General features: G+C 43.9%; 1 protein-coding gene across 2 annotated transcripts in view; it reads left to right on the plus strand.

The window, feature by feature from the left end:
* The window catches only part of LOC139563537 (intersectin-2-like), a 99,567-nt gene that overhangs the window by 6,355 nt on the left and 72,615 nt on the right, over positions 1-20,597 (plus strand). Inside the window, exon 2 of one of the 2 annotated variants that reach the window (XM_071382276.1) lies at positions 13,010-13,099. In XM_071382276.1, coding sequence (XP_071238377.1) covers positions 13,093-13,099 — 7 coding nt within the window. In that variant the 5' untranslated portion in view covers positions 13,010-13,092. The remainder of the gene's footprint in view (positions 1-13,009; positions 13,100-20,597) is intronic. The other variant, XM_071382277.1, reaches the window with a different exon arrangement.

Here is a 20,597-nt window from a genome sequence, read left to right on the forward strand (position 1 = left end):
ATCTCTGATAGGTTGTAGGACGTCCTCCGGACTTTGTCATAATTACTGTGTAAGTCTATGGAAGGTGGTGAGAAGCATGAGCCTCCTAGGTTTTGTATTGAAATCATTGTACCCAGAGGAGGACAGAAGCTAGCTGTCCTCTGGCCTCACCATGGTGCTACCCTACAGAGTGCCGCTGAGGCTACTGTAGACCTTCATTGCAAAACAGTGTGATTTAATAAATGATTTGGTGACGTGGATGTATTTAGTATAGTTTTATCTAAAAAGGATAACCTTTTAAATGTTTCACAATTTTTATTTTTATGAAATTCACATTAGGGGGATGGTCCTCCTCTTCCTTCTCTGAGGAGCCTCCACTGACAGGTTGGTTGTTTAGCAACAGAACCGATGAGCGTGGTCCTATTGGGGCTGAACAGACAGGGTTGGCTTAGACCAGGGATGCACCATATATCGGTAAGCATATCGGAATCGGCCGATATTAGCTAAACATGCCAACATCGGCATTGGCCCAGTGTCTAGTTTAATGCCGATAGGCAAAACCGATGTCAAAGCTGACGTGCATACCTATATAACATAGGTAGATGACGTAATGACGCCACGAAAAATACAGCACTACACAGAACAAAAGCAGGAAAATACTAAGCGCACTTCCAACAACTAAACAAGTTGAGCAGTCATCTGAAAGAGTAAGAACATTTTTGTGAGACAACTCAAAGGTGAAATCCATTAACGCCAAGATAATGGAATTCATTGCCCTTGATAATCAACCATTCTCTGTCGGGGATGATGTTGGCTTTCGCTGACTGGTCGAGCACCTCGAGCCCTGGTACACTCTACTAAGTAGGTGCTATTTTTCAGGAAGTTGCCCTACCGGAGTTACACAGTATTGTTGAAACGCACATCCATGAACTACTTACTATGGGCGTCACTGCTATTAGCTTCACGACTGACCATTGGACCAGCGATGTCAGCCCCATGAGCAATGCTGAGTCTGACGGCACAGTGGGTCCAGGAGGATTTCCAAACTGAGGAAAGCCGTATTGCATGCTTAAGAATGAGCTGGTTCTCATAACGCTGCTGCCATTCCAATGGCATTTGGGAATATGTTTGAAACATGGAAACATGAACACACTAACTCGCTCCATTTGAACAACTGACTAGAGAAATAAGCTCCTCAACTGCGTCTGCAGCAGACGTGATACCCTCTGTCATGGCATTGAAACGCCTGCTCAACAAAACCACCGACGCAGACCGTGGGGTTAACACTTGCAGAAGTACTCTACAAGAGGCTGTGAACAAGCGATTCGGTGGCATTCTCTCTAAGCTTCTTTACTGTGTCGCCAACATGCTCGATGCTAGGTACAAGGACTGCTACTTCGATGCAGACAAACATTTGCGTGAAATGTTACAGACACAGCTGGACAAGATGGAAACGGACACAGTGACAGTGCACACCGAAGAAGAAAGGCCACGGACAGACACAGCTGAAACTTCACTGCTTGACATGATGAAATCCTGGTTGAGAATGAAACGACTGAACAAATGAACAACGAAACAGCACAGCAAGTAAGTGAAAGAAATCTGTTTTGATTATGTTTTACTGGTAATGGGGACATACGTAAATGCCAACAAAATAACTTTTTGGTCTGTGTGTGTGTGTGTGTGTGTGTGTGTGTTGTTTCTACTATTTAACAGTACTAGAATGCTTAAAAGGCCGCTAAAATTTTAAAGATCGGTTATTGGTATTATTTTTTTTGGCAATAAACATATTGGATATCGGCCAAAAATTTCATAACGGTGCATCACTACCAGAGACAGAGAGACACAGAGACTGTTGACGTCATGTAAACTATATTTCCTTTCCAATGTTTATTGAAACATAAATACAATTGCACAATGAGCACATGTTGATTCTCAAATACATTGATACAGTTGTTGGTTAGCTAGCTAGTGAATTTGAGCCATATTAGCATAGACATGGCATCAGTCAAAACACCTCAAAACAAGACATGGTATCAAGAACCAGATGAAACTAGCTCAAACGAGCCACTTACGATTCCCCCACAGTTTCTTGTCATTATTGCTAACTAGCTGGCTGTCCAGAATCACAACAAACAAACAGACTTCTGCCCCATTGAAACTCCTGCATCGTTTTCCTAACGTTGTCAGCTGATCCGTCTGTAGGCCCAACGATCATCTGTACAGGCCTGTGTAGAGGGAGTTTCTAGATGGAACTCACCCAAAGGCTTCAGGGTGAAACAATGGAGGGAGAGGCATGCCACGAAAGAAAGAAAAGTAAACATCATTAATCTGTGTTCATTTTGCAGTGATTCAAATGGCTCTATAGTTTACCATTTAAAGTCCTGATGCAGACAAGGACTGGTCACCATGGTGAGATGGGCTTTCGGCCACGTCACGGCTAGGCGTATCCCTCTATCCACCCTACATGCTCTCATTCTCGCAGCTTTTTTCCCCTCCTTTTTCTATATTTCTCTCTCAGAACTGTCAGTCTGCATTCCTGAGCTGTGACAGGATGACTCAGGTGTGTGTTGAGTCAGCGCTCATCGCCTTGAACGGAATTAGCCTCTATAGACCAGTGAGAGGTATAGACAGTGACTGTGTTGTTCCTAGCCTCTCTCCTCTCTGTCCGGTCTCTGTATCTCAGCCCTGATTTGTGTTGTGTTATTCCCTGTTGGTAGAGTAGAACTCCCACAGAGAATGATGACAGGGTTAACTGGTGTTCTGATGATGTCATCTCTACAGGCCCAGAGTTGTCACTCTGTTCTCTCTGTAGCGGTATTCTCTCCTTTTCAACACAAGATGTGGTCAGTGCAGAATCCATATACTTATTTTTTGAGTGCTAGTTGGCTTTGGTTGTGATGCCGGTAGGACATAATACAAATACTCTAAAACGACATTTGAGGCGTTATGGTAGAGAAATTAACATTACATTTGCTGGCAACCGCTCTGGTGGACATTCCTGCAGTCAACATGCCAATTTCTTGCTCCCTCAAAATTGAGACATCTGTGGCATTGTGTTGAGTGACATCTGCACATTTTAGAGTGGCCTTTTATTGTCCCCAGAACAAGGTGCACCTGTGTAATGATCATCCTGTTTAATCAGCTTGTTGTTATGCCACACCTGTAAAGTGGATGGATTATTTTGGCAAATGAGAAATGCTCACTAACAGGGATGTAAACAAATTAGTGCACAACATTTGAGAGAAATAAACCTTTTTCTGTGCGTATGGAACATTTCTGGATTCTTTTATTTCAGCTCATGAAACATGGGACCAACACTTTGTGTTGCATTTTATATTTTTGTTCAGTGTAAATACACTGTAAATGTATATGATGGTGTGTATAGACACTATGGACAGTGTATGAATAGAAAAGGTGTGAACAGCAGTAGTTATTTAGCCTTGACTAGAATACAGTATTTACATATGAAGTGGGTAAAACAGTATGCAAACATTATTAAAGTGACTATTGCTCATTGACTCTATGTACATAGGGCAGCAGTCTGTAAGGTGCCGGGTAGAGTACCAGGTGGTAGCCGGCTAGTAACAGTGACTAATGTTCAGGGCAGGGTACTGGGCGGAGGCTGGCTGATGATAACTATTTAACAGTCTGATGGCCTGGAGATAGAAGCTGTGTTTCAGTCTCTCGGTTTCAGCTTTGATGCACCTGTACTGTCTCCGCCTTGTAGATGATATAGGGGTGAACAGGTCGTGGCTCGGGTGACTGAGGTCCTTGATGATCTTCTTGGCCTTCCTGTGACACCGGGTGCTGTCCCCCGGTGACTCACCACCCTCTTTACATTTACATTTACATTTAAGTCATTTAGCAGACGCTCTTATCCAGAGCGACTTACAAGTTGGCCAGAGCGACTTACTTTAGAGCCCGGCCGTTGCGGACGGTGATACAGGTCGACAGGATCCTCTCAATGGTGCATCTGTAGTAGTTCCTGAGGGTCTTAGGGGCCAAGCCAAACTTCTTCAGCCTCCTTGTGTTGAAGAGGCGCAATGTTGCACCTTCACCACACTATCTGTGTGGGTGGACCATTTTCAGGTTGTCAGTGATGTGCATTGTGATGAGGCAGCCTTAGTCTGGCCTCATCACCATTTTAAAATGGACGTTCATATTATCTTTAAATGCTTCAAAGTATATACATGTGTGGTTTGGATAAAGTGCACAAGTCCGTGGCTATCTACCAGTTTAGGTGTTCCTGACCTTTGTTGTTTTCTACAGACTTGGTTGCTCAGGTTTAAGCCAGGTGTGGTGTGTTAGATAATTAGCATGTAGTTCAGCCACACGTTCAGTCTCCCTCATTAGTAGTTCTAATCATGTTCTATTTGATGTAGCTCTGCCTTTTAAACTAAGTTGTACATGAATCATGTTCTATTTGATGTAGCTCTGCCTTTTAAACTAAGTTGTACATGAATCATGTTCTATTTGATGTAGCTCTGCCTTTTAAACTAAGTTGTACATGAATCATGTTCTATTTGATGTAGCTCTGCCTTTTAAACTAAGTTGTACATGAATCATGTTCTATTTGATGTAGCTCTGCCTTTTTAAACTAAGTTGTACATGAATCATGTTCTATTTGATGTAGCTCTGTCTTTTAAACTAAATTGTACATGACTAAATATGGTAATTTTAAACTAATGAATGCAATTAACGAATCATGTTTTCCATAGTGTTACCTGGTCTAATTAACAAGTAAAGTTATTATAATTAAATGCTGATTCTCATTGGTTAATAAGTGTGGGTGGGGTTGAGGATCAAAGGGGATAAATGTTTTCCTTTTCTTTCAGCTGAGAGTTGAACACCATTTTACAATGTGTTCCATAGCAGTTTGTTGTTGTACTGGCAGTTGATTTTGGCTGTTCTGGTAGACTATATTTAGTCCCAGTAAGGGGAGTTGGACTCTGTTTAGAGCTGGAAAAGGGGTAATCCCCTAGTTATGCTGTTTACCATTTAGGCCCAGTCTTAGCTGCAGTAGGAACCCTATTGAGGGGCTGAGCTTTAGACTCGCCATCATCTGTCATTTTTGTGAGTTTTCGTGTCCTGAATGTTGCTGCTATGGACTGTTTGAGACAAGCCTTGTATCCTGAAACCCTGTATCTGTAATAAATTCAAGTATTGTTTTTCTACAATCGTGTGTCCTCTTCATTCCAATCTATCACCTCCCTTGGCTTCTCTGGGTCCGTTATTTTATATGCACACTGAGGAACTTGAAGCTTTTCACCCTCTCCACTCATGTGGTCGGGGACGTGCTTTCTCCTGAAGACCTTGATCAGCTACTTTGTTTTGTTGACGTTGAGGGAGTGGTTATTTTCCTGGCACCACGCCACCAGGGCACTCACCTCCTTCCTGTAGGCTGTCTCGTTGTTGTTGGTAATCAGGCCTACCTCTGTTACCTGAAAACTTGATGATTGAGTTTGAGGCGTGCATGGTCACGTTGTCATGGGTGAACAGGGAGTACAGGAGGGGGCTGAGCACGCACCCTTGTGGGGCCCCTGTGGTGATGATCAGTGTGGTGGAGGTGTTGTTGCCTTCCTTCAGTACCTGGAGTCGGCCCGTCAGGAAGTCCGTGACCCTGTTGCACAGGGCGGGGTTCAGACCCAAGGCCCCCGAGCTTAGTGATGAGCTTGGAAGGCACTATGGTGTTGAAGGCTGAGCTGTAGTTGATGAACAGCATTCTTACATAGGTATTTCTCTTGTCCAGGTGGGATAGGCAGTGAGATTCCTACATCCATTAATCTGTTGGGGCGGTATGTAAATTGTTGTAGATCTAGGGCAGGGGTGTCAAACTCATTCCATGGAGGGCCTTCTTAAGACCTAGACAACCAGGTGAGGGGAGTTCCTTACTAATTAGTGACTTTAATTCAATCAATTACAAGGGTGGAGCAAAAACCCCCAGACATTCGGTCCTCCGTGGAATGAGTTTGAGGCGTGGTCTAGGGTGTCGGGTAAGATGGAGGTGATATGATCCTTGACTAGTCTCTCAAAGCACTTCATGATCACAGAAGTGAGTGCTGTGGGGCAATAGTCATTTAGTTCAGTTACTTTCACATTCTTGGGTACAGGAACAATGGTAGCCATCTTGAAACAAGAGGGGACGACAGACTGGGAAAGGGAGAGATTGAATATATCCGTAAACACTCCAGCCAGCTGGTCTGCACAAGCTCTTAAGGACGCGGCTAGGGATGCCGTCTGGGCCGGCAGTCTTGCAAGGGTTAACATGCTTAAATGTTTTACTTGTGTCGGCCACGGAGAACGAGAGCAGACAGTCCTCGCGAGCAGACAGTCCTCGCGAGCAGACAGTCCTCGCGAGCAGACAGTCCTCGCGAGCAGACAGTCCTCGCGAGCAGACAGTCCTCGCGAGCAGACAGTCCTCGCGAGCAGACAGTCCTCGCGAGCGGTGGTGGCCCACGTCGGCGGCACTGTGTTTTCCCAGAAGCGGGCGGAGGTGTTTATCCGAGAGCAAGGCGTTGGTGTCGGCGCCGTGGCAGGTTTTTGCCTTTATAGTCTGTGATTTTCTGGAGTCCCTGCCACATACAGTGTCTTCAGAAAGTATTCACCCCCCAGTGACTTTTTCCACATTGTGTTGTGTTACAGCCTGAATTTAAAATGGATTCAATTAAGATTCTGTGTCTCTGTCCTACACACACTACCCCATAATGTCAAAGTGCAATTTTGTTTTTAGGAATTTTAACACATTTTATAAAAAATGAAAAGCTGAAATGTCTTGTGCCAATAACTATTCAACCCCTTTGTTATGGCAATTCTTCAGGAGTAAAAATTTGCTTAAAAAGTCACATAATCATGGACTCACTCTGTGTGCAATGACAGCATTTAACATGATTGTTGAATAACTACCTCGTTTCTGTGCCCCACACAATCTCTCAGTCCAGCAGTGAATTTCAAACACAGATTCAACCACAGGGAGGTTTTCCAATGCCTTGCACATAAGGGCACCTATTGGTAGATGGGTAAAAAAGCAGACATTGAATATCCACTTGAGTATTGTGAAGTTATTAATTACACTTTGGATGGTGTATCAATACACCCAGCCACTACAAAGATACAGGTGTCCTTCCTAACTCAGTTGCCGGAGAGGAAGGAAACCACTTATGGATTTCACCATGAGGCCAATGGTGACTTTAAAACAGTTACAGAGTTTAATGGCTGTGACAGGAGAAACTGAGGATGGATCAACAACATTTGTAGTTACTCCACAATACTAACCTAAATGACAGAGTGAAGAGAAGGAAACCTGTACAGAATACAAAAAATCCAAAACATCCATCCTGTTTGCAATAAGGCACTAAAGTAAAACTGCAAAAAAATGTGGGAAAGAAATTAACTTAATGTCCTGAATTGAAAGTGTTATGTTAGGAGCAAACACAACACATTACTGAGTACCACCAAGCATTGTGGTGGCTGCATCAGGTTATGGGTATGCTTGTCATCGGCAAGGACTTGGGAGTTTTTTAGGATAAAAAGAAACGGAATAGAGCAAAGAACAGGCAAAATCCTTGATGAAAACCTGGTTCACCCTGCTTTCCAACAAATACTGGGAGATGAATTCACCTTTCAGCAGTACAATAACCTAAAACACAAGGCCAAATACACACTGGAGTTGCTTACCAAGATGACATTGAATGTTCCTGAGTGGCCTAGTTACAGTTTTGACTATGGAAAGACTTGAAAATGGCTGTCTAGCAATGATCAACAACCATCTTGACAGAGCTTGAATAATTTTTAAAATAATGATGTGCAAATATTGTACAATCCAGGTGTGCAAAGCTCTTAGACTTTCCCAGAAAGACTCACAGCTCAAATCACTACCAAAGGTGATTCTAACATGTATTGACTCAGTGGCATGAGTACTTATGTAAATTAGATATTTAAGTATTTCATTTTTAAATACATTTGCAAAAATGTCGAAAAACATGTTTTCACTTTTGTCGTTGTGGGTTATTGTGTGTACATTTTTGAATTCAGTATGTAACAAAATGTGGAATAAGTCCGGGGGTATGAATACTTTCTGAATGTCTGAGACGTTGAATTGCGAACAAACGATCCAATTCAGGAAAGTTTAATTCCTGGTCGTAATGCTGCTGAGCAACCGCCGATCTAATATCCAAAAGTAATTTTTGGCAAATAATTTAGGCATTAACACGAACAACAACAAAAAGTACTCCAAAGTTGTCTAGGAGTTAGGAACAGGGTGACCATGTCTGTCAGTGTCATCTTGTTATTCAGAGCTGCTAACGGGGGTACAGGGTTTGTCTGCCCACCTATCGGCTCTTTCACCGCCGGTGAGATCAGTACACCGCCTGATACACCAGATCGTGCTTTGTGCTTAACTAAGTGATGAGATAATTAACACCATGGACTCAGTTATGGCTATCATATAAACTTTATCCAATCAACGTTGCTTTTTTTCGTAGTCTGCTGGGCATCAGAATCTACTTTTACGTAATGAAGTTGGGTTTGTTAAGCAAGGATAATAATGCTGTCAAGATGAAGTTGGGTTTGTTAAGCAAGGATATTAATGCTGTCAAGATGAAGTTGGGTTTGTTAAGCAAGGATAATAATGCTGTCAAGATGAAGTTGGGTTTGTTAAGCAAGGATAATAATGCTGTCAAGATCAAGTTGGGTTTGTTAAGCAAGGATAATAATGCTGTCAAGATCAAGTTGGGTTTGTTAAGCAAGGATAATAATGCTGTCAAGATGAAGTTGGGTTTGTTAAGCAAGGATAATAATGCTGTCAGGATGAAGTTGGGTTTGTTAAGCAAGGATAATAATGCTGTCAGGATGAAGTTGGGTTTGTTAAGCAAGGATAATAATGCTGTCAAGATGAAGTTGGGTTTGTTAAGCAAGGATAATAATGCTGTCAAGATCAAGTTGGGTTTGTTAAGCAAGGATAATAATGCTGTCAAGATCAAGTTGGGTTTGTTAAGCAAGGATAATAATGCTGTCAAGATGAAGTTGGGTTTGTTAAGCAAGGATAATAATGCTGTCAGGATGAAGTTGGGTTTGTTAAGCAAGGATAATAATGCTGTCAGGATGAAGTTGGGTTTGTTAAGCAAGGATAATAATGCTGTCAAGATGAAGTTGGGTTTGTTAAGCAAGGATAATAATGCTGTCAAGAGAGCAGCCTTCGTGAGCTTAGGGAAGAGCTGGTTGCCTCCACAAGAAAGCCAACAAATATCAAGCGAAATGCTTGATGAGGAGTTCCTATCAGATGTTGTTTTGTTTTGGTGATCTAAGGAAAAGGAATCCCATGTAGAAAATGTCTTGCCCGCTGTAAATAACCTTTTTCTACTAGAGGTCGACTGATTAATCGGAATGGCCGATTTAATTAGGGCCGATTTCAAGTTTTCATAACAATCGGTAATCGGCATTTTTGTACACCGATCATGGCCGATTACATTGCACTCCACGAGTAGACTGCGTGGCAAGCTGACTACCTGTTATGCGAGTGCAGCAAGGAGCCAATGTAAGGTGCTAGCTAGCATTAAATGTATCTTATAAAAAAACAATAATTCTTAACATAATCACTAGTTAACTACACATGGTTGATGATATTACTAGTTTATCTAGCTTGTCCTGCGTTGCATTTAATCGATGCCTGTTAATTTATCATTGAATCACAGCCAACTTCACCAAACGGATGATTTAAGAAGTGCATTCGTGAAAAAAAGCACTGTCGTTGCACGAATGTACCTAACCATAAACATCAATGCCTTTCTTAAAATCAATACACAGAAGTATATCTTTTTAAACCTGCATATTTAGTTAAAAGAAATTCATGTTAGCAGGCAATATTAACTAGGGAAATTGTGTCACTTCTCTTGCACGCAGAGTTAGGGTATATGCAACAGTTTCGGCCACCTGGCTTGTTGCGAACTAATTTGCCAGAATTTTACGTAATTATGACATAACATTGAAGGTTGTGCAATGTAACAGCAATATTTAGACTTATGGATGCCACCCGTTAGATAAAATACGGAACGGTTCTGTATTTCACTGATATAATAAACGTTTTGTTTTCGAAATGATAGTTTCCGGATTTGACCATATTAATGACCTAAGGCTCGTATTTCTGTGTGTTATTATATTATAATTAAGTCTATGATTTGATAGAGCAGTCTGACTGAGCGGTGGTAGGCAGCAGGAGGCTCGTAAGCATTCATTCAAACAGCACTTTACTGCGTTTGCCAGCAGCTCTTCGCAATGCTTCAAGCCTATCAACTCCCGAGATTAGGCTGGCAATACTAAAGTACCTATTAGAACATCCAATAGTCAAAGGTATATGAAATACAAATGGTATAGAGATAAATAGTCCTATAATAACTACAACCTACAACTTCTTACCTGGGAATATTGAAGACTCATGTTAAAAAAGGAACCACCAGCTTTCATATGTTCTCATGTTCTGAGCAAGGAACTTAAACGTTAGCTTTTTTTTTACATGGCACATATTGCACTTTTACTTTCTTCTCCAACACTTTGTTTTTGCATTATTTATACCAAATTGAACATGTTTAATTATTTGAGACTAAATTGATTTTATTGATGTATTATATTAAAATAAAAGTGTTCATTGTTCATTCAGTATTGTTGTAATTGTCATTACAAATATATATATAAAAATCTGCCAATTAATCGGTATCGGCTTTTTTTGGTCCTCCAATAATCGGTATCGGTATTGAAAAATCATAATCGGTCGACCTCTAGACATAACTCACGTGCCCTGTCCTTTTCTCTGCACTTTCCCAGTACTGTTCTTTTCCTCAGTGTTGTAGTGTTGACCACTGTTAACGGGTTGGGAAGGTGCTATGGTTATTACATACACCTTTCTTCACAAACACCTCTACTTCACACACACCTCTACTTGCCATTCACCTGTGGGGACAGGCAGACAGGCAGACAGACAGACAGACAGACAGGCAGGCAGGCAGTCAGGGGCAGGCAGGCAGGCAGGCAGGCAGGCAGGCTGTCATTCAGGGTTTCTTCTCAGTAATGTAAAGAATGTCCATGTTAGTAGAACACACACACACACACACACACACACACACACACACACACACACACACACACACACACACACACACACACACACACACACACACACACACACACACACACACACACACACACACACACACACACAGTGTTTTCTACGTTTTTCCTGTTAATCGTAATTGATCTGTATAGTAGACCAGTCTGCCATGCGTTCTCCTGACCACTGTAACCACTATAATGGCTGCTGGCTTGTTCATGTCGGTTAATGATGTGTTTGAGTTTGGCAGCGGCTCTTTTACAGGTTACATTATCCTGCTGTAGCTGGGGAGAACAAGGGGATTTTTTATGTCACCTTTTATTTAACTAGGCGAGTCAGTTCAATAAGAACAAATTCTTATTTACAATGACGGCCTACCCCGTACAAACCCGGACGACGCTGGGGCAATTGTGCGCCGCCTAATGGGACACCCAATCACGGCCGGATGTGATACAGCCTGGATTCGAACCAGGTACTATAGTGAAGCCTCTAGCACTGAGATGTAGTGCCTTAGACCGCTGCACCACTCGGGAGCCACATAAAGTTCCCTGATCAGCAATCGAACCCGGGCCACGGTGGTGAGAGTGCCGAATCCTAACCACTAGACTTTGTGGGATTGAGGGCAGTGAGAGAACAAGGAGAGGAAGCTATGGAGCAATAGAGTTGGGACGTGGCCCTGGTGTCTCTGTAGCAGTAGAGTTGGGACGTGGCCCTGGTGTCTCTGTAGCAGTAGAGTTGGGACATGGCCCTGGTGTCTCTGTAGCAGTAGAGTTGGGACGTGGCCCTGGTGTCTCTGTAGCAGTAGAGTTGGGACGTGGCCCTGGTGTCTCTGTAGCAGTAGAGTTGGGACGTGGCCCTGGTGTCTCTGTAGCAGTAGAGTTGGGACGTGGCCCTGGTGTCTGTAGCAGTAGAGTTGGGACGTGGCCCTGGTGTCTGTAGCAGTAGAGTTGGGACGTGGCCCTGGTGTCTCTGTAGCAGTAGAGTTGGGACGTGGCCCTGGTGTCTGTAGCAGTAGAGTTGGGACGTGGCCCTGGTGTCTGTAGCAGTAGAGTTGGGACGTGGCCCTGGTGTCTCTGTAGCAGTAGAGTTGGGACGTGGCCCTGGTGTCTGTAGCAGTAGAGTTGGGACGTGGCCCTGGTGTCTGTAGCAGTAGAGTTGGGACGTGGCCATGGTGTCTGTAGCAGTAGAGTTGGGACATGGCCCTGGTGTCTCTGTAGCAGTAGAGTTGGGACGTGGCCCTGGTGTCTGTAGCAGTAGAGTTGGGACGTGGCCCTGGGGTCTGTAGCAGTAGAGTTGGGACGTGGCCCTGGTGTCTCTGTAGCAGTAGAGTTGGGACGTGGCCCTGGTGTCTCTGTAGCAGTAGAGTTGGGACGTGGCCCTGGTGTCTGTAGCAGTAGAGTTGGGACGTGGCCCTGGTGTCTCTGTAGCAGTAGAGTTGGGACGTGGCCCTGGTGTCTGTAGCAGTAGAGTTGGGACGTGGCCCTGGTGTCTCTGTAGCAGTAGAGTTGGGACGTGGCCCTGGTGTCTGTAGCAGTAGAGTTGGGACGTGGCCCTGGTGTCTGTAGCAGTAGAGTTGGGACGTGGCCCTGGGGTCTCTGTAGCAGTAGAGTTGGGACGTGGCCCTGGTGTCTGTAGCAGTAGAGTTGGGACGTGGCCCTGGGGTCTCTGTGTGTGACTCTAAGGGCAACAGGAGAAACCCTGTTAACCTGCTGACCAATGAGAAACTGAGCAGCTGCTCCTCTCCCTTTATCTCTCTCTCTTTATCTCTCTCTTAGTCCTCCCTCCCTCTTAGTCCTCCCTCCCTCTTAGTCCTCCCTCCCTCTTAGCCCTCCCTCTCTCTGCCAGAGTTGGGGTGAGCAGTGCTCTGCCCTCCCTTCATTATTAATGAGAGGACGTTTTGCTCTGTGTGTTTGTGTGCTTGGACACTAGTGTGGGTGTGTGTTTTTGCAGATGACTGCAAGCTAGCCGGCTGAGTAGAAGAAGGGGAGGCGCCCCCTCTGCCACCTGCAGCCATGAATGGTAAGACCACGGCTTTATTAGTGTGTGTGTGTGTGTGTGTGTGTGTGTGTGTGTGTGTGTGTGTGTGTGTGTGTGTGTGTGTGTGTGTGTGTGTGTGTGTGTGTGTGTGTGTGTGTGTGTGTGTGTGTGTGTGTGTGTGTGTGTGTGTGTGTGTTCGGTCGTTTTCCCGCTCTCCCTCAATGGCACATTCAGCTGTATTATCATTTTGTGCTGAGTCTCCCCCCTCCAGACTGTCCTCGCTGCAGGAGAAGGTTATAGCTCACTGTGCTGTTCACTGCAGCACCACTCTGTCTCTGTATCTCACTATCCAGCTCCTGTATCTGCTGTCTACTGTACCTGAGTCTGTTCTACTGCTGTATCTACTGTCTACTGTACCTGAGTCTGTTCTACTGCTGTATCTACTGTCTACTGTACCTGTTCTACTGCTGTATCTGCTGTCTACTGTACCTGAGTCTGTTCTACTTTTGTATCTACTGTCTACTGTACCTGAGTCTGTTCTACTGCTGTCTACTGTACCTGAGTCTGTTCTACTGTTGTATCTACTGTCTACTGTACCTGAGTCTGTTCTACTGCTGTATCTACTGTCTACTGTACCTGAGTCTGTTCTACTGCTGTATCTACTGTCTACTGTACCTGAGTCTGTTCTACTGCTGTATCTGCTGTCTACTGTACCTGAGTCTGTTCTACTGCTGTATCTGCTGTCTACTGTACCTGAGTCTGTTCTACTGCTGTATCTACTGTCTACTGTACCTGAGTCTGTTCTACTGCTGTATCTGCTGTCTACTGTACCTGAGTCTGTTCTACTGCTGTATCTGCTGTCTACTGTACCTGAGTCTGTTCTACTGCTGTCTACTGTCTACTGTACCTGAGTCTGTTCTACTGCTGTATCTACTGTACCTGAGTCTGTTCTACTGTTGTATCTACTGTCTACTGTACCTGAGTCTGTTCTACTGCTGTATCTACTGTACCTGAGTCTGTTCTACTGCTGTATCTACTGTCTACTGTACCTGAGTCTGTTCTACTGCTGTATCTACTGTACCTGAGTCTGTTCTATTGCTGTATCTACTGTCTACTGTACCTGAGTCTGTTCTACTGCTGTATCTGCTGTCTACTGTACCTGAGTCTGTTCTACTGCTGTATCTACTGTCTACTGTACCTGAGTCTGTTCTACTGCTGTATCTACTGTCTACTGTACCTGAGTCTGTTCTACTGCTGTCTACTGTACCTGAGTCTGTTCTACTGCTGTATCTACTGTCTACTGTACCTGTTATACTGCTGTATCTACTGTCTACTGTACCTGAGTCTGTTCTACTGCTGTATCTGCTGTCTACTGTACCTGAGTCTGTTCTACTGTTGTATCTACTGTCTACTGTACCTGAGTCTGTTCTACTGCTGTATCTACTGTCTACTGTACCTGAGTCTGTTCTACTGCTGTATCTACTGTCTACTGTACCTGAGTCTGTTCTACTGCTGTCTATTGTACCTGAGTCTGTTCTACTGCTGTATCTACTGTCTACTGTACCTGTTCTACTGCTGTATCTACTGTCTACTGTACCTGAGTCTGTTCTACTGTTGTATCTACTGTCTACTGTACCTGAGTCTGTTCTACTGTTGTATCTACTGTCTACTGTACCTGAGTCTGTTCTACTGCTGTATCTACTGTCTACTGTACCTGAGTCTGTTCTACTGCTGTATCTGCTGTCTACTGTACCTGAGTCTGTTCTACTGCTGTATCTGCTGTACCTGAGTCTGTTCTACTGTTGTATCTACTGTCTACTGTACCTGAGTCTGTTCTACTGCTGTATCTGCTGTACCTGAGTCTGTTATATTGTTGTATCTACTGTCTACTGTACCTGAGTCTGTTCTACTGCTGTATCTACTGTCTACTGTACCTGTTCTACTGCTGTATCTACTGTCTACTGTACCTGAGTCTGTTCTACTGCTATCTGCTGTACCTGAGTCTGTTCTACTGCTGTATCTACTGTCTACTGTACTTGAGTCTGTTCTACTGTTGTATCTGCTGTCTACTGTACCTGAGTCTGTTCTACTGCTGTATCTGCTGTCTACTGTACCTGAGTCTGTTCTACTGCTGTATCTACTGTCTACTGTACCTGAGTCTGTTCTACTGCTGTATCTGCTGTACCTGAGTCTGTTCTACTGTTGTATCTACTGTCTACTGTACCTGAGTCTGTTCTACTGCTGTATCTACTGTACCTGAGTCTGTTCTACTGCTGTATCTACTGTCTACTGTACCTGAGTCTGTTCTACTGCTGTATCTACTGTACCTGAGTCTGTTCTACTGCTGTATCTACTGTCTACTGTACCTGAGTCTGTTCTACTGCTGTCTACTGTACCTGAGTCTGTTCTACTGTTGTATCTACTGTCTACTGTACCTGAGTCTGTTCTACTGCTGTATCTACTGTCTACTGTACCTGTTCTACTGCTGTATCTACTGTCTACTGTACCTGAGTCTGTTCTACTGCTGTATCTGCTGTACCTGAGTCTGTTCTACTGTTGTATCTACTGTCTACTGTACCTGAGTCTGTTCTACTGCTGTATCTGCTGTCTACTGTACCTGAGTCTGTTCTACTGTTGTATCTACTGTCTACTGTACCTGAGTCTGTTCTACTGCTGTATCTACTGTCTACTGTACCTGAGTCTGTTCTACTGCTGTATCTGCTGTCTACTGTACCTGAGTCTGTTCTACTGCTGTATCTGCTGTACCTGAGTCTGTTCTACTGTTGTATCTACTGTCTACTGTACCTGAGTCTGTTCTACTGCTGTATCTGCTGTACCTGAGTCTGTTCTATTGTTGTATCTACTGTCTACTGTACCTGAGTCTGTTCTACTGCTGTATCTACTGTCTACTGTACCTGTTCTACTGCTGTATCTACTGTCTACTGTACCTGAGTCTGTTCTACTGCTATCTGCTGTACCTGAGTCTGTTCTACTGCTGTATCTACTGTCTACTGTACCTGAGTCTGTTCTACTGTTGTATCTGCTGTCTACTGTACCTGAGTCTGTTCTACTGCTGTATCTGCTGTCTACTGTACCTGAGTCTGTTCTACTGCTGTATCTACTGTCTACTGTACCTGAGTCTGTTCTACTCCTGTATCTACTGTACCTGAGTCTGTTCTACTGCTGTATCTACTGTCTACTGTACCTGAGTCTGTTCTACTGCTGTATCTACTGTCTACTGTACCTGAGTCTGTTCTACTGCTGTATCTGCTGTACCTGAGTCTGTTCTACTGTTGTATCTACTGTCTACTGTACCTGAGTCTGTTCTACTGCTGTATCTACTGTACCTGAGTCTGTTCTACTGCTGTATCTACTGTCTACTGTACCTGAGTCTGTTCTACTGCTGTATCTACTGTCTACTGTACCTGAGTCTGTTCTACTGCTGTATCTACTGTACCTGAGTCTGTTCTACTGCTGTATCTGCTGTCTACTGTACCTGAGTCTGTTCTACTGCTGTATCTACTGTCTACTGTACCTGAGTCTGTTCTACTGCTGTATCTACTGTCTACTGTACCTGAGTCTGTTCTACTGTTGTATCTACTGTCTACTGTACCTGAGTCTGTTCTACTGTTGTATCTACTGTCTACTGTACCTGTTCTACTGCTGTATCTACTGTCTACTGTACCTGAGTCTGTTCTACTGTTGTATCTACTGTCTACTGTACCTGAGTCTGTTCTACTGCTGTATCTACTGTACCTGAGTCTGTTCTACTGCTGTCTACTGTCTACTGTACCTGAGTCTGTTCTACTGCTGTATCTACTGTACCTGAGTCTGTTCTACTGTTGTATCTACTGTCTACTGTACCTGAGTCTGTTCTACTGCTGTATCTGCTGTCTACTGTACCTGAGTCTGTTCTACTGCTGTATCTACTGTCTACTGTACCTGTTCTACTGCTGTATCTGCTGTCTACTGTACCTGAGTCTGTTCTACTGCTGTATCTACTGTCTACTGTACCTGAGTCTGTTCTACTGCTGTATCTGCTGTCTACTGTACCTGAGTCTGTTCTACTGCTGTATCTGCTGTCTACTGTACCTGAGTCTGTTCTACTGCTGTATCTACTGTCTACTGTACCTGAGTCTGTTCTACTGCTGTCTACTGTACCTGAGTCTGTTCTACTGCTGTATCTACTGTCTACTGTACCTGTTCTACTGCTGTATCTGCTGTCTACTGTACCTGAGTCTGTTCTACTGTTGTATCTACTGTCTACTGTACCTGTTCTACTGCTGTATCTACTGTCTACTGTACCTGAGTCTGTTCTACTGTTGTATCTACTGTCTACTGTACCTGAGTCTGTTCTACTGCTGTATCTACTGTACCTGAGTCTGTTCTACTGCTGTCTACTGTCTACTGTACCTGAGTCTGTTCTACTGCTGTATCTACTGTACCTGAGTCTGTTCTACTGTTGTATCTACTGTCTACTGTACCTGAGTCTGTTCTACTGCTGTATCTGCTGTCTACTGTACCTGAGTCTGTTCTACTGCTGTATCTACTGTCTACTGTACCTGTTCTACTGCTGTATCTGCTGTCTACTGTACCTGAGTCTGTTCTACTGCTGTATCTACTGTCTACTGTACCTGAGTCTGTTCTACTGCTGTATCTGCTGTCTACTGTACCTGAGTCTGTTCTACTGCTGTATCTGCTGTCTACTGTACCTGAGTCTGTTCTACTGCTGTATCTACTGTCTACTGTACCTGAGTCTGTTCTACTGCTGTCTACTGTACCTGAGTCTGTTCTACTGCTGTATCTACTGTCTACTGTACCTGAGTCTGTTCTACTGCTGTATCTACTGTCTACTGTACCTGAGTCTGTTCTACTGTTGTATCTACTGTCTACTGTACCTGAGTCTGTTCTACTGCTGTCTACTGTACCTGAGTCTGTTCTACTGCTGTATCTACTGTCTACTGTACCTGAGTCTGTTCTACTGTTGTATCTACTGTCTACTGTACCTGAGTCTGTTCTACTGCTGTCTACTGTACCTGAGTCTGTTCTACTGCTGTCTACTGTACCTGAGTCGGTTCTACTGCTGTATCTACTGTCTACTGTACCTGAGTCTGTTCTACTGCTGTCTACTGTACCTGAGTCTGTTCTACTGCTGTCTACTGTACCTGAGTCTGTTCTACTGTTGTATCTACTGTCTACTGTACCTGAGTCTGTTCTACTGCTGTCTACTGTACCTGAGTCTGTTCTACTGCTGTATCTACTGTCTACTGTACCTGAGTCTGTTCTACTGTTGTATCTACTGTCTACTGTACCTGAGTCTGTTCTACTGCTGTCTACTGTACCTGAGTCTGTTCTACTGCTGTCTACTGTACCTGAGTCTGTTCTACTGTTGTATCTGCTGTCTACTGTACCTGAGTCTGTTCTACTCCTGTATCTGCTGTCTACTGTACCTGAGTCTGTTTTACTGCTGTATCTACTGTCTACTGTACCTGAGTCTGTTCTGCTGTTGTATCTACTGTCTACTGTACCTGTTCTACTGCTGTATCTACTGTCTACTGTACCTGAGTCTGTTCTACTGCTGTATCTGCTGTCTACTGTACCTGAGTCTGTTCTACTCCTGTATCTACTGTACCTGAGTCTGTTCTACTGCTGTATCTACTGTCTACTGTACCTGAGTCTGTTCTACTGTTGTATCTACTGTCTACTGTACCTGAGTCTGTTCTACTGCTGTATCTACTGTCTACTGTACCTGAGTCTGTTCTACTCCTGTATCTACTGTACCTGAGTCTGTTCTACTGCTGTATCTACTGTCTACTGTACCTGAGTCTGTTCTACTCCTGTATCTACTGTACCTGAGTCTGTTCTACTGCTGTATCTACTGTCTACTGTACCTGAGTCTGTTCTACTGTTGTATCTACTGTCTACTGTACCTGAGTCTGTTCTACTGCTGTATCTACTGTCTACTGTACCTGAGTCTGTTCTACTGCTGTATCTACTGTCTACTGTACCTGAGTCTGTTTTACTGCTGTATCTACTGTCTACTGTACCTGAGTCTGTTCTACTGTTGTATCTACTGTCTACTGTACCTGAGTCTGTGCTACTGCTGTATCTGCTGTCTACTGTACCTGAGTCTGTTCTACTGCTGTATCTACTGTCTACTGTACCTGAGTCTGTTCTACTGCTGTCTACTGTACCTGAGTCTGTTCTACTGCTGTATCTGCTGTCTACTGTACCTGAGTCTGTTCTACTGCTGTATCTACTGTCTACTGTACCTGAGTCTGTTCTACTGCTGTCTACTGTACCTGAGTCTGTTCTACTGTTGTATCTACTGTCTACTGTACCTGAGTCTGTTCTACTGTTGTATCTACTGTCTACTGTACCTGAGTCTGTTCTACTGCTGTATCTACTGTCTACTGTACCTGAGTCTGTTCTACTGCTGTATCTGCTGTCTACTGTACCTGAGTCTGTTCTACTGCTGTATCTGCTGTCTGCTGTACCTGAGTCTGTTCTACTGCTGTCTACTGTACCTGAGTCTGTTCTACTGCTGTCTACTGTCTACTGTACCTGAGTCTGTTCTACTGCTGTATCTACTGTCTACTGTACCTGAGTGTTCTACTGCTGTATCTACTGTCTACTGTACCTGAGTCTGTTCTACTGCTGTATCTACTGTCTACTGTACCTGAGTCTGTTCTACTGCTGTCTACTGTACCTGAGTCTGTTCTACTGTTGTATCTACTGTCTACTGTACCTGAGTCTGTTCTACTGCTGTATCTGCTGTCTACTGTACCTGAGTCTGTTCTACTGCTGTATCTACTGTCTACTGTACCTGAGTCTGTTCTACTGCTGTATCTACTGTCTACTGTACCTGAGTCTGTTCTACTGCTGTATCTACTGTACCTGAGTCTGTTCTACTGCTGTATCTGCTGTCTACTGTACCTGAGTCTGTTCTACTGCTGTATCTACTGTCTACTGTACCTGAGTCTGTTCTACTGCTGTATCTACTGTCTACTGTACCTGAGTCTGTTCTACTGTTGTATCTACTGTCTACTGTACCTGAGTCTGTTCTACTGTTGTATCTACTGTCTACTGTACCTGAGTCTGTTCTACTGTTGTATCTACTGTCTACTGTACCTGAGTCTGTTCTACTGCTGTATCTACTGTCTACTGTACCTGAGTCTGTTCTACTGTTGTATCTACTGTCTACTGTACCTGAGTCTGTTCTACTGTTGTATCTACTGTCTACTGTACCTGAGTCTGTTCTACTGCTGTATCTACTGTCTACTGTACCTGAGTCTGTTCTACTGTTGTATCTACTGTCTACTGTACCTGAGTCTGTTCTACTGTTGTATCTACTGTCTACTGTACCTGAGTCTGTTCTACTGCTGTATCTACTGTCTACTGTACCTGAGTCTGTTCTACTGCTGTTTACTGTACCTGAGTCTGTTCTACTGCTGTATCTGCTGTCTACTGTACCTGAGTCTGTTCTACTGCTGTATCTACTGTCTACTGTACCTGAGTCTGTTCTACTGCTGTATCTACT

This window comes from Salvelinus alpinus, chromosome 34 (genome assembly GCF_045679555.1).
Source record: "Salvelinus alpinus chromosome 34, SLU_Salpinus.1, whole genome shotgun sequence".
Lineage (NCBI taxonomy): Eukaryota > Metazoa > Chordata > Actinopteri > Salmoniformes > Salmonidae > Salvelinus > Salvelinus alpinus.